Source organism: Argiope bruennichi, chromosome 5 (genome assembly GCF_947563725.1).
Source record: "Argiope bruennichi chromosome 5, qqArgBrue1.1, whole genome shotgun sequence".
Classification (NCBI taxonomy): Eukaryota; Metazoa; Arthropoda; class Arachnida; order Araneae; family Araneidae; genus Argiope; species Argiope bruennichi.
In genome coordinates this window covers 81,765,074-81,780,438 of record NC_079155.1, presented here as the reverse complement: position 1 = coordinate 81,780,438, position 15,365 = coordinate 81,765,074, and the positions used below count along the sequence as shown (strand labels likewise).

The 15,365-nt window shown below is 28.8% G+C and overlaps 1 protein-coding gene across 1 annotated transcript in view; it reads left to right on the top strand.

The window, feature by feature from the left end:
- Positions 1 to 2,746: 2,746 nt before the first annotated feature.
- The window catches only part of LOC129969404 (sodium-dependent serotonin transporter-like), a 93,627-nt gene continuing 81,008 nt past the window's right edge, over positions 2,747 to 15,365 (top strand). The window contains exon 1 of the mRNA XM_056083966.1: positions 2,747 to 3,115. Within this exon, the coding sequence (XP_055939941.1) occupies positions 2,878 to 3,115 (238 nt within the window). The 5' untranslated portion in view covers positions 2,747 to 2,877. The remainder of the gene's footprint in view (positions 3,116 to 15,365) is intronic.

The following is a 15,365-nucleotide window of genomic DNA, read 5'->3' as shown; positions in this document are numbered from 1 at the left end:
ATTCTGAAATTTAGTGTAAATCAACGATATGCATTTGACAGTTTTAAAGAGAAAAGAATGCATTTTGCTCTTTTAAAAATAATTTTTTCCCTCATTTTTTCAAATGAATGGTTTTTAGAGTAACTGAACTTTTGAATTCGATATTCCCATATAAAGATTAAAAACAAAACTATTTTAAGGTTTCCTCTTTGGAATTTAAAAATTCAAATTGAAAGTTAATTATAAAATTTGCAGGAACTGTTAAATTTTCTTTTCATGTTCCAATCAGTGCGGGGGGGGGGGCTTCCCAAAACTTGTCCGCATACTCTCTAATGAAGGTGTTAGCGGCCTTTCTCGCATAAAATTGAGAACTTTGAGTAAGATTGCAAATTCCTTGCATTGTGTCCCTGAAATTCAAACCATTTTTAGTGTTTCATCAAAAAATTAATCGAGAGATTTTCTTCCATTGTTGAAAACTAAAAAAAAAAATAAAAAAAAAAAAACAATTATTCTGTTTAATGATGTGAATAGGAGAGTGAAGTTAAGTTCCAAGAAAGCTGGGAGACAGATGTATAGAGTATTTACGCTTTTAATAGCGCTATGTTGCTGTGGGATTGATATCTATTTGAAAGACTCATGTTCACAATGAACGGAACATATGTAAAGCAGTTAAAGTAAGACAACTTTAATGTCTGGTATTTTTACTCATATCACGGTATCATGGATATTGTTACGAAATTTCCGGGGGTTCGTTTGGATAGTGGGGGTTATATGGTGTGGAGAACACTCAATCAGCAGGCGGCAGTAGAAAATAAAACAACGACGGTTATTTACACGAAGACACACAGGACAGCACAAAGACGACAACTATATACAGCACAGAAGACGATTATCTTCAGCCGAGACGTGCAGCATACAACAGTATACACAGCAGCTCTACTCCGTCGCTGCTCCGCTAGTCCCTGGAAGATGAGTTCTTCGCCGTCGCTTCCGACTACTCAATTCACCACTGGTTCACCACTCGACTCACCACTGGTTCACACTGCTCTGCTCTGCTCTGCCGCTTCCGACTTCTTCTCAATTCACCGTCCCGGTTCACGACTGCCCGGCAGCTGCGGCTGCTTCCTTTTATAGGTCTCAGGAGGCGGGGCTAGAATCCTCTCAACCAATCAGGAACGTTCGAGGCGTAACTCGGTTCCTACTGGACGGATCGGGAAAATTCTCGATGTTTTGGGTATAATCTATTTTGGCGCCAAAGTCGCCAAATTCGTCGCAAAGTCGCCAAATGGTCGCCAAGCTCTGGAATCTCCTATGGAACCAAATATGCTGGGAAACCGCGTTACAATATGAAGAACATCTAAACGATTTAAATGAAATTAAATATAGCCAATATCCAAGAGAACCACCTGGTCCCCAGGGCCGACTAGAATTTTAATAACCAATCCGTTCTCTCTTAGCACATGATATTGTTTAATTAAATCATTGTTTTGTTATTCTGAATACTGTGTAACATCATAAAGATATCACATTATTATTGAAAAGCTTCTTTAAGAGGATAGTGGACTTTGAAATAAGCAAAAATAAACGGAAATATGAAATTTTATTTTCATTATTACCAAAATATATGTTTATTTTGAACTAAAATAACTTTATAAAATATATTGTCCAAATGTAAAATTGAAGAGCTTGGATAAAAACAGAGCATTTTAATGACTTTTCACAAAATGATATTCTAATTAAATTGAAATATTTTTGAAATGTTCCAGGTGTCTTAATTTTTGAAAAAATTAAACAAAATTGATGATAAAGATTTCGGTTAAACATTAAAAGGAAACAGCATTAGGTATGGTATGCAGCAAAGGTATGCATTTTATCTTTCGAATTTTTCAATTTTAGTTCAGGAAAGCATAAAACTCTTAAGAAAATTCAGTACGTGTGCATAAAAATATTTCTAAAAAATTGAATTATTAATAAATATTTCGTAAAATTAATAATATTTCTAAACATTTAACTGAAATTACAAAATTATACACAGATTTCTTAAAAGTAAATTTATATAAGGTAATAAGGAAAAATTGGAAGAAAAATTAAAAATTAAGTCTCCTGGGATATTTTGAAAGTTTTAAAAATTATGTAATATTAAATTTTTTCAAAAATAATGTATTTTATTTAAAGAGTTTTTCTTTAGATATTTGACGTATATATGTTTCAATACATGTACATAAAAAATTTCTTAATCCTAGGTGAATAATTCTCAAAAACACTTAATATAGTCTGCTATCCCCTAAAAGAAGCATTGTTTTTCTTTTTTAAATTTAATTCCTTCTACAGTTTTTTTTTAATATTTAATGTACGGCAATAAAATAGTCTTGTTTTTCTCATGTAGCTATTATAAAAAAAATTGATTGTTTAATTTAGAAAAGTTAACGTATTTTCTTTTTTGCATTCATTGGATTTAAAAACTGCGCTAACTTACAAGAAAAATTTCAGTTTCTGAAAAGTAATTTGCTAAGTGATTAATATCCATAATTTAATGTGCACCCCCCCCCCTCAAAAAAAAAAGATTTTCTATGAAATATCATGTTAAAACTTCTTTTATCTAACAGCAAAAATGTTTAATTTCTTCTCTTTGCAACTCACCCAAAAATATCCGGGTAAAAACTTTTCCGCCGCATAGGCAAAAGCAAATGAGAGAAAACTCTCTAGGGGTGCCCTCTACCGGAGCGAAATTTCTTCTCACTGAAGCAACAGATGAGGCGGGAACAGAAGAAAGACCAGCTGCGCGAAAGCTGACTTCCCGCAGGAAAAAACAAACAAACATCTAAAACAAAGCGAAAGCATTAACTAAAAACAAACTGCTAAATTTCGTCTGCAAAAAATAACTAGTTGCAAACGATAATGCCCGTTCCGACTTCGAATTCGAAGTGTTCTCTCAAAGCGGAGCTGCAGGGCCAGGAAGTTCGAACTTCCCTGGTGGTCTGCGAGGGCTCGTGTCCCCCACCGGCCCTTACGGAAGTGGACGACGAAAGAGAAACCTGGGACAAGAAAGCCGAGTTTTTGCTGGCCGTGATAGGGTTTGCTGTGGATCTTGGAAATGTTTGGAGATTTCCTTTCATATGCTACAGAAACGGAGGAGGTAGGTTTTGCTTAATTCGAATTATTCTTCAACTTTGAATTAACAGCAAAAGAGAATTTTTTTTTTATTGCAAAGCTTGCACTAAGTATGCTGAAAATATTTTTTTTTCTTGCAAAAATGTAGCCAGGATCGACTTTTTAAATCATCAAATTGTACATAGAAGATATAAAATACAAATTTATATTATATAATATAAATGAAGAATTCCTGAAAAATTATTTATTTGGATTAATTGAATTTGGCTGAATATATGACATGGAGAATACGCCAATATTAATTATTTACATCATCTTGTTTTTTCATGAGAACTGAAGATTTGAATCTCTGTATTTTATAATAATTTATGTAATAGTGCAATGTTCCTAATCTTTACCCCCATTCTTTTATCCATCGAATAATCTTTTTATTTCTGAGAACTTCCAATAATTACCCTTCCATTCTCAATCATTTCTTTGCGCAAAGATGTTTTCATTAATAATGTTTAAAACTTAAAAATTAAAAGATTTGAATTATCATAATATTTGTTGGATTCATTTCAGATTTTATGATATTTTAGTGCAGTATTAGGTCCATGCCAAAGCAAATAAAAATGAAAGTAAAAAAATTTTGCATAATCTTATTGTTAAAGTTTCTAATAACCTATCATGATATTCAATTATTCAAATAAATGCATGACAATGTTAATGCAAAGTTTGAAGCTTCAGTAAATTAAATGTTATAAAATTAGGTTTGAATGAAGACGGCTCTAATATCATATTCGGAACTGCGTCAAGCTAAATGCAATATTTTTACTTAAATATTTCTATGTATAAGACAATACGTTTTATCACGTTTTAGATTCGGAAAAGCTATTAAATAGTTTATTACATTAATACATAATTTTTGGTATACTTTTTTTTGGTTACCTAGATGTCTTTCCGGCTTATAAGAATTCTATTTTTACCAACAGCACAAGGGAACAAAACTTCATAACATTTTTTCATTATTTAATTTTATGAATTGTATTTTGAGTTTTCCGATATGATCAGCATTACTTCCGGGTATTTCCTTTCCCCGATTAGCAATGGTGGATTAAGCCTTCTAAGGGTCCTTATGCGATACGGATTTCAAAGTCCCTTTCCCCTTACAAAATTTCAAAAAGAAAATATTTATAATTCATTATAATTTAATCTTTAGCTTAAAGCAGTAAATTTTGACAAATTGAAATAACAAAATACTTAATTTTAGTTTACTTTCTAAAACTAACTTTCAATATATCGCGTATAAAAAAAATCTGAATCTGAAATTTAAAGTAATTAAAAAAAAATCTAACGAAACTTTCCTTACCACAATCTAAATAATATTTAATAACGGGACAGAACATTTTTTGAAGTTATGAATCGTCAAATTGTTTTTAAAATGATAAAATAATAAAACATAACACTTTTAAATATCTATTAATTAGGAAAATTACAAGAAAATTGCTCCAAAATTAATTTAAACAATACTTAATTTTAATTAAAATAAATTCGATTGCGTGGCCATTACAATTAAATTAAAGTACAAAAATTTTTTTAAATCAATGCAAACAAATCTAGAAGGTTCGAGAGTTCTCTTAAAGTTGTAAGTCTCTAGAAATTGACAACTTTTCCCGTGTAATGATACGGCTCTGTATACTAGGAGCACTTGCACTGCAGGGTTGAGTCTCCAGCAATAGAGAGTCAAATTTCTCGAGATTATTAAGAAAAAGTTAAATTATCTTAAAATTTTTTTAATCAAATTAAATAACAGTATTGCAGGATATATACACATTCATTGAATGTAAATTTATTTTTCAAAAACCTGAAGAGGGTACACCACGTATTTATAGAAAAATATTAAAAAATAAAATCTTTCAATAGTTTTTTTTTAAAACATCAATAAATTATGCCTGCCATTTCTATTAGCATAAAATATTGCACGACGTTTCCATGCTTTTATTCTGCAATCCGAATTGCTATTAATATTATGATGAAAGTGGTAACAATATTGTTACAACTGAATTTTGTGCTGTAGAATTTTACGATAGAATTTACCGATAGAATTAAATATTTCATAAGCTACAATGTTTTTATAATTTAGGCAAGAGAAAATAACTGGGAATGCATGGGATTTTGAAAGGAGCAGTGGTGATTCGATATCTTGTGGCCCATTTTATGATGTTCTACTTTTAATAAAAAAAATTAATATAGTTTAGTATTGCAACTTATTTTAACATATTAATAATTTATTTCGAGTTAATCTTTTTAGTTTATTAACTTTGTGAATATATGTTGGTTTTTATTGGTCTATTATATTTTCTCATCCATTTTCTGTGCAACTTGGCTCGGTATTTATTTTTGTATGCACTAATGCAGAATCAAATATTCAGGTTTATAAATATTCTTAATAATTAAGTGAAGGTAAAGAATAGGAACCTTTCTAATAATACTTGATAGAGCTTTAACATTGTCCTTGCATTTTACATTTCACTAAATTTATTTATATTTTTCTCAAACTTACTTACTTGGCAATTAAAAAAATAAATTTTTTAATCCACCAACTTGTGGCCCTTTTTGTTCCTAGAGGCACTAGGCAGCTGCCTAGTTGGAAATTGGTACTGTTAGTAAGTAAAGCTGCCTGTGTCTGCCTGTTAGTCTGCTAGAAATAAGGTAAAAAGATATTAAGCTAAGCAACGAAATTACAATTCTGTTTGATATGCTCTATCTCGTTTAGTGATTCAAAAGCTTCAAATCCATTAAAGTCAATCTGAATTATAAAAGTAAAGCTTTATATATGTTGTTGTTACATCAGGAAATAAACGAAAAAAGGAATTATCATATTACTGCATGTATTCTGATGTTACATCTTTCCATTTAGTTATTTAAAACAAATGTGAAATGTATTTTTTTTTCATGGAAATTTTTTCTAGTGAAAACAGTAAGTTGGTTCATTAATCATCTACGAAAAAAATTTTGGTATCAAACAGTTGGCAAAAATGTTGCTCAAAATAGATATTGGCGCGATTGATACCGTAAAAATATTAAATTCGTGTCAATGATCTATATTTGATAACTATTGTTCATCAATGCTATGTGCGGCCTTACCCATTTTCCATAATTTTATGCGGGCAGGTTGATCAGATCTTAATTGGAAAGCATGCGAGAAAGTTTCGAGGAAACCATACCCGCTAATTTTTAATTTGATACCAATTTTGGCAAAGATATTTAATTATTTTAATTTGGGTTTTAAATCTAGCCTCCCTACTTGAAATTTTTTGTTTCCATAATGTTAATATACTGTATACCTTAATAATACTGATATGATCATGAGCTTAGATAGTTTCTAAATTGCTTTGTTAAGCAACTTTTTATCAAAAAATCTGAAGCATTTAGTGTGAAATATCGTAGCATAATAATATTTTAGGCTTCAATCATCTATTTTTCATTGCAATTTGAAAATTTACTTGTAATTATATAACAGCGATAAAGTACACACACAAAAATGTATTTAATATTGTCGCAGCACGTGTGAGTATAAATCCAATAGCTAAAACAAAGAAAAAAAATAATTGTAGTAGAAGGTATTTAAAATATTTTAAAAATTTGTTAAAAAATCAGAGAAAAACAGTACAGAGATAAAATTAGTATCACTAAATATAGTATTATTTGAATTTTAATATAGTGCAAAAAATGATTTTAGATCAAAAACATACACCGAAATTATTCAAGAAAAAAAAGTTTTATAATTAAAATTTTGCAAAACTTTATCTTAAATAGTAGCTATTGCCAAGACGTATTTACGCTTTCAATTTGATAGTTGTAAATGTATTGTAATTATCACTACTGAAAGCTTAATTTGAACAATTTTTTTTTCATGCAAGACATACGAAGCAATTTACGTATAATTAGCCAACCGATGAACCTTATTACGTTTAAAAAACATATATTTTATAAATTATTTAAAAAACACTTATGTAAAATTTTTTTTGAAATCTTAATTTTGATTTCTGAGCTTTGAAAACAAAAATGTTAAGAAAATTGAAACTCATCCTTTAAAAAAATTCTGCTATTCTGGAATTTGCCTTCCTGATGAGGGCTTTTTTTTTTTTTTTTACCGTTTTAGTATTATGATATGTTTTGAAATTGATTATCTTTGATTCCACCCTCTTTTTGAAGTTAATGATAAAAATTTCATGGAAAGCTATATTTTTCAGAAAATATCGAGACACACCCAGCCAATAAAGGTAAATGGGAAACGTCTGTAAATAAGTTGTTAGTCATATAAGCGAAAGTAGAGTCTGCACTTAAATCATCCGAGGACGTAAAATAATCAAAAAAGATTTTTACTCATAAACTACAGATTGGTATGAAGAATTTCGTAGGCCAGAATGTGGACATTAGCGGCTTCAGTATCGTTAAAGTTCAAAAATTTGTTTCACTAGATAATGTTGCTAAGGACGAGAAATTTGGCATTAAAACGGGTATTTTAAAAACAATTGTATGCGAGATATGAATTCCTTGTTTGCAAAGAGATATTTTTAACGGCAGAAGATGACCTTGCTGTAGAAATATCTTTACGTTAAACAGCAATAAAACAATCTCTTGGTACCGGACCAGGTTTCAAAAAATATGACTGCGAATATAAATGTAACACAAATAAAAACCAATTACTATAAATTCAAAGTGTCACCAATCTTTAGATTGCACTGATAAGTAACATAATTTTATCGTATGTTTCACAAATTCAATTCCTTAATTGTAATAATGTTTTAAACGGTTTAATTATCTGTATTATAGTTTTTCAATTGATTGGTGATTGATTCTATCATCTAATTTGTCGTTTGCTTGATTGTATTAACACGATTCTTTGGATATCAGAAAATAAATAAATAATATTATGTTATTGCAATAATATGTTAAACCATTTGATTTTTTGTATCGAAGTTTTTCAATTGATTGATCATTGATTCTATCAACTAATGTTTTGATTGTTCGATTGTATTAACTTGATTCTTGAAATACCAAAAAATAAATAAACAACATTTAATTTAAGAGCATAGAAACTTTGCTGTTATTCCAGAAAGGATCTTATTTTCTCTTTAACGAGTGCCTAGTAGGTAATGAGCAGATTAACGTGAACACTAGTAGGTAATGCGCAGATTATCTAGGCAATTCGCAGATTTTCTAGGTAATTCGAGAAATGAAACAATTTTCTGCACTTAAACGGATCACCCTAGTTAATGTGCAGATTAGCTAGCAGACCTGCAGATTAACTGATTTCTGCACTTTTACGGTAACATATACATTGAATCGGGCAAGCACTGTTAATTGCCATAGGCCTGAATTAATCAAGAAATAAAGGGAATTAATTCATTTTATTAAAAGTGGTCAAAATATTTCAATCACGAAAAAAATTCATATGTACAATATACCTTCTATTTAATCATCAATTTGAAACGAAATATTATCCGTACAATCAGAAATCTGTTAAACCGTAAAATGTATTTGAACAATGTTTGAGATAAGATATTCTCCTTGAACTTATTGAAGAAATAATATATGAGAAATATTTTATGTTTATGCCATTTTAATAATGATAATAAATACTTTTTAATTGTCCTTTATAAAAGCTAAAAATATTATTAGTTAAATTTTATTTGTTAAATAGAGATTTAAGGAATTAAAATTTTCGCAAAATAATTAAAGTGAATCGAATAGTAAAATTAATATTTTACTTTATTTTCATTTCAGATTAAATTTATATCTCTATTTATTAAATGGATTTCTGAGTTGTGTGTATATTGTGACTTACGGCATTTTATAAGGCCGCTGACAGTTATCTGTCAGCGATTTAAGCCGAGGGAGCGTCCCTTTTTTTTCAGTAGAGCCAACTAGGGCCAAGAGGACGACTTAGCTACTTCATGCTTCACATTCGCTAGCACAACCTCTTTTTACAGAGGGGAGGGACCACATTCACACACCTCACAGATAGAACACTTGAACCATACGCTTGGCGCAGTATGGCCAAGAATGGCTCTTGCGCCAATAAACCCAATAACAACGCAGATAGAACACAGAAGAAGAACAACCATTTCCGAACTGGGACTTGAACCCGGGACGCGCTACAGTACGCTGGCAAATCGATTGCTTCTTATCTGCATCTGAATGGGAACAATTTTTTTCTTTTCTTTCAGGCTATTTCGAAACATTGCAAAAAAAAAAAAAAAAAAAAAAAAACTTTCACTGAAAAAATATTTTACAAGAAATCTTTTATAGTATAATGTTTTAAAATTTATTTATTTATTATAAATTGTTATTTTGTTGTTTATTTTTAACTTTTGGACTTCCAAAAAAATTATTTTTGCAATAGTGCTAAAAAGTTTAAAATCATTGATAATATCGTTATGATTACAATTTCGATCGTTCTCATCTTTTCTTCAATCCATGCCTGTGTGAGAGACAGGAAAAACACTTTGCTCTAACTAAAGACAGAGCCAGATTTAGATATTTTGCAGCCGTAGGCAGTTTACATTATGTGGTTCCTCTTTTAATAAACTGGCCCATTTAATTTCATATTTCAATATATTTTTACGATTTATATTAGATTAATCATCTTTATTTTATTTACTTCATGAAAATAATACTGTGATAATACATACATCAATTATTTATTAATGGAAAATCACGATGATGATTTTATTGAAGTTCCAAATTATCGTTCATCTTTAGCATTTAATCATCAATCTTAAATCTGTTAATGATTTCTACTACTAGAGTAATTTTCACAGTTTCATTATCTCATCATTCATTTACTCTCTTTAAGCATTTAAAAAGATATTAGATGAATGCATTTTATATTAACCATTATGGTCTTCGTTTTTTAATAGTATTATTGGGATTCTAAAAAATATTTCTAGGGTTCATTTTTTGATTTGAAAATGTAATTTAGTTCACTTTTCTGAAAATCTATATAACAAGTAAATGTCTTAAAGGGAATTGAAAAGCTTTCATTCAGTGGTTTGGGTAATTTTATTTAAACTGTGAAGTTTATTTGGAACCGCTTTTAATTTCTAATTACAACTCATTTTTGGTATTCGAATTTTTTTTCTGTTTTTGGTTTGCTATTTCCGATAAGAAATTTAAAGTAATATATGTGGAAATTGCAATTTTTAGGATAATTATCAAAATAAATAGCTTAGAATGAAAAAATAATTAAAAATTAGCAATGATGAAAAATTAAAGCAATAGAAAGAAAATTTTGATCTTGTTGACTCCGCGATAAATCACCAAAAAATGCAAACCGTCGTCTACCATCTTGACATTTTATGTAGAATAGAGCTTGGCGATCTTTGCGTAGTTTTAAAATCGCCAATTACACTCGTTAATGTAACTTCTTGCTTCTTATATATAGCTAATCACCTCAGAGACCAGTTGGTTGGCAGAAACATTGGTTATAATTGTTTTCAGATGAATCGTTTAGGTATAACTTCATGTCCATGATTCTTCAAAAATTATTTGACCCTAAAGCCGTGTAATTTTAATTATCTTACTTGCTCTGTGTATGGTGCACATGAACCTATCTAAGGGAGACAGTCCCATAACATCATAGCGCTGTTAGAAATTTAAATATCCAGTTAATCTATCTTCTAAATTTCACAATAATGTAACTTTTTTTATACGTCTCTTAAACTATACAGACATTAAACAAAATCATTCTTCTTTAGCTTTCAACAATGGAAAAATCACAGCATCAAATAGTTGATGAAATAAAAAAAAAACAGTATGCACTTTAAGGCAAAAATTATGTGAAATTAGACAAAAAAGGTTATTTTAAAAGTCTTCAAAAGAAAAAAAAACTGAATGAATATTAAAAATATTTCTGTATATTAAAAATGAATATTAAATTGGTATCATTAAAAAGACAATTTCTTAAATTTTAAATTGTGTAAAAATCATTTTTAAGCTTTAATATTTTCGATATAATGGAAAAACTTCAAAACTTCATTTAATTTTTAATTCATTAACATTATAATGAAAATGTAAAAAAAAAAAAAAAAAAAAACAGACTTCTAGGTCCACATTCTTACTTTCCAAAGTATATATGTACTAAGTTTGGTAGCTCTTAAATCAAATGGCGTGACCTCTAGAGCTTTATGATTATTAAAGATAGAACTTGGCGATTAGGGTTAATCTAAAAATCACCAAATAAGTCCAATATCTTGGTGAATTCTGAAAATCTCCCAAGTAAGCCTCTATGGGCGTAAAAATAAGCAAGTATACCAAATCTTAATATTATATATGAACATAGGACGTATAAGTGTATTGATACTATACTGTATTAGGCAGTTGTTAACAGCAATGTTGAACAGCATTTCAAAGCACAATGGCTTGATGAAAAAGGTGAGAGATTTCGAAAGAATTTATTTTCTGAAAATCATTTCTTTGTGTATTTTCCCTCTGTTAACAGATGTCATAAAATCATTAGTAGAAGCATAAAATTTACGTGAAAGAATAAAAAACATTCCCCTTTGTTTCAAATTTTAAATAACAATTAGCAAACAATACTGTCGTTAATTCCGAAAATAATGTTAAGAATTCTGTTAATTGAAAATATTTTGGCCTTTTAACCAAGTTCTTGGCTTCAAATTTTTGATTTAGTGACATATTCGGTGACTTGTCGTTGTGAAATGTCTACTTTTTTTCTCGAAAATTCAGGATTTTTCCTTAAGTATATAAATGCCTTGCTACAATCGAACTATTCAAGTTGTTGCTTTTGTGCTTTGTGATTTTGTGATATTGCTTTTGTGAATGAATATCGTCGATGGTCCTCGATGTTTCTGACCGCGACGAAACTGCTGAACTTGGTTCAGAAAATACTGAATTGCAGCGTAGCGTCTTGAGATTTTTTTCCGTGCTTAATATGTAAGCTAGTGCATTGCTGTTGTAATCTGTTGAAGATTGGATTGCATGCAAATATTATTATAAATAATGAATATAAATAAATGTCTGTATATCTTAATTAAAGTCCATTCAAATCATGAATCCATACGAACGCTAACATTACGCATCTTGGGATGACTATTTTTATTCTAACACAATATTTTTTTTTCTAAATTCATTATTGTTTTATAAGTTATTTGTTGTGCCATAGATGAAGTACCTTCATTTTGTGTGACACATGTATGTTTATGATGTATTTATTATTGGAAACTATGCATGAATGACTAGAATAATGGCAAATAGTAAAATTAAAACAAAATATACTTCAAAATCTTAAAAAATGAATAATTTTATTGGAATTTTTAAAAAAATAAAATGATTAAATGGTCCTTTTTCATAGACCTTTATTTAATCTGTCTTCTTTCATGCTCTCAAAGAAAAGAATTTTGTTATCGACTTTCCATTTCTTACCTGCTGCGTTAAAATTTTGGAATTTTATTCATTTATGCATTTTAGATTACAATACAATATTTTATCATTTTTAGAATTTATTTTCAATTCAGTGATTAATTTAATTTAATTCTGTATTCAACTGCATGGCGCCATCTGGCAGTGAATTTGAGAAAAAAGAAAACGATTTCTCGGTTTCATAATATTTACAATAATAAATTAAACATCTTCAACCAAAAGTAAAATAAAGAAATTCTACGTTTTATTTCAGCAATAAAAGCGCTTTTTAAAAATTGATTTTGTTGAATTTATTTTTTAATCTTAAACGACCGAGAGAAAATTTCTTATATCAGTTTGCCTATAATAACGGTGACGTTTAATAGCTTTCATCATGACAAATTTACTTAAAATTGTTCATAAGATTTTGCATCGTCGAATATGGACTTTTCTGTAATTGTAATTCTGGATTTAATATGACAGCTTATGATTAAAAAAATAATAATATTCAACTGACAGACGCGAGTACGGATAACGAAATTTATGATAATCATTTTCTCTTATTTTTTTAGATTATATAAGCATTCTTCGCATCTAAAATAAGTAATTCTTTACTTCTGGAGTGAAAAACATTGGCTGATTTAATCTTTTATTTGTTTATATAATTAGATTCATCATTTTGGCTCATTTCATTTTGAATTGCGCTCCAATATCTTCAATTCCTTTAAAATGGAAATGATTGAAAGTACACCAATTCAAAATATGATTTAACTGATTTAAAATATGGTTAAAATATGGTTATAAGTTAATAAAAAACTGGCTCTGACGAGTTGGCGGGTATGACGTAAGAATTTCATTAATACCGGACAAGTTTAATTAAATAAATCGGGAGAACGGATGCAAATCAAAGTTTATCAGATTCATTCCCTCATAATCCAGAACCGAAGGCATATCAAAAGAAAGTATTAAAGAAACGACACTAAATTCAACATAATTGTATTCATTATAAGCTTATTATTTCACAGCGACCTCTATCCATTTCTTACCATTCTCCCTCTGAGTAAATGGGCTCGACTGTCTGAGACATCATCTGATATTCAGATGCCAACTCGCCAGAGCCATGTTAGAAAATGAATAGTGGAGAGCTAATGATAGATTTTCTGGTTCCAAGTTTATTAGTTTACTTTTTACTATATATAAGTCAATTGTCTTTTTTTGTGATGAAACTTCTCTTTTTTTTAATTTCTGATTGAAGTCTTTAAAACGTCATTTTGGAATTATCAACCGCAGATTATTTATTGAGATAATTTTATTTTTTAAATTTATATTTAATCACTATTGCATTGAATTAAATTATTTTCAAACTTTCATATCAGCTGTGCGGGAAAGATATTTTACACTCTCATATGGTATTTTGAATTTTTTTTACAGCTGAAAAGGGTCCAGGAGTGAAAAAAAGAGAATATTAAAGAAACTCTGCTTGAATGGTTGGTTACCTATTAAAAAATAGATCACCGGTGTTTGAAGAAAATAATAACATGTAATATAAATAAAAGTGAAATTCGTAAATATTTTATACGGTACAGAAATTGGAACCATAGAATAGTTCTTCACTTTTTGATCTTGCGCGCTATGAAGTATAAGGTTTTAGTGAGTTTGAATATAAATATTGTGGAATATAAAAGAACAATAGTTGTTATTCCCTGAATGCCAGAAAGTTGCAGTTAATATATGCCAACGTACTTGCGAATTTAAATGAAGAAGATAAGATTAATTTTGTTGAGAAGGGATTGAGGCAGAAGATACGAAAACAAAATATTAGCCTGAACAATTTTTATTTTTTATCGGAGCACAATTTTATAGGCTGGATATTTTGTGCAATTTAACAGTTTTGGAATTAACCTTTTTAATGAGAAATGGCCTTGATTTCATTGCAATTGATGTACAAAAATTTATCGGAAAAAGTTGAATTTGTTCAAGAGGCTTGGTGTTATGATCATTTTACTAACAAATGTTTATATTGTGATCTGTTTTGAATCCATTTCATGACTGTAATAATGTCTGGGAAGTTTCTAATCGAAGCCTGACATTTACTTCTATGAAAAATTTCTGCAATTATTTGAGTTGAATTTCTATTCAAGTTTGAAATATGCTCTGAAGATATCCAATCTATAAAGGTTTTAGTGAAATCGACATACCAATTAATTAATTTATTTTAAATAAATTAATTAAAAATAATTAATTTAATGTAACTTTAAACGTAATTAGAATTATCTTCCTATACACAGAAAAGATCATTTAAGCATCGATATTTGATTGAAAACATATTAGATAGTTTTGATTATTTACCTATGAATTCTTTTTTCAATGGTTTATCAAATTTATCATCTTCTTTAAAAATTAGAAATCATTTAAGGAAAAAATTAAATTTTTGGCAGTTTTAATAAATTGTTTGCATAAGTTTTAATAAATTGTTTTAATAATTTGCATTTTTAAATAATTAAATAATTTAAAAATCGTTTGGATCTACTGATATTATCATTTGAATTAATAACTAAAACAACAAGCAATAAGAAGATTTTGTATGTCATAATATTTTATATAACAGTATTTTTATAGTTAAAAATAATATACACATTAAAAAAATATGTTTGTTTAAATGCATGTCAGCATTTCATCGAGGCTAGCTTATTTTTACTTTCTTTTGTATGATGTTTGCAGCTAGTAATCATTAACAGATGATAATTGCAAGCATTGTTAAAGTTACCAATACTTAAAATTTTATTCGCAACTGCTACAGAAGAAAAAAAAATGTTAAAAAGAAAATCTTTGGTTGGTTCCTCGTCGCAGACAATAGTATTGGT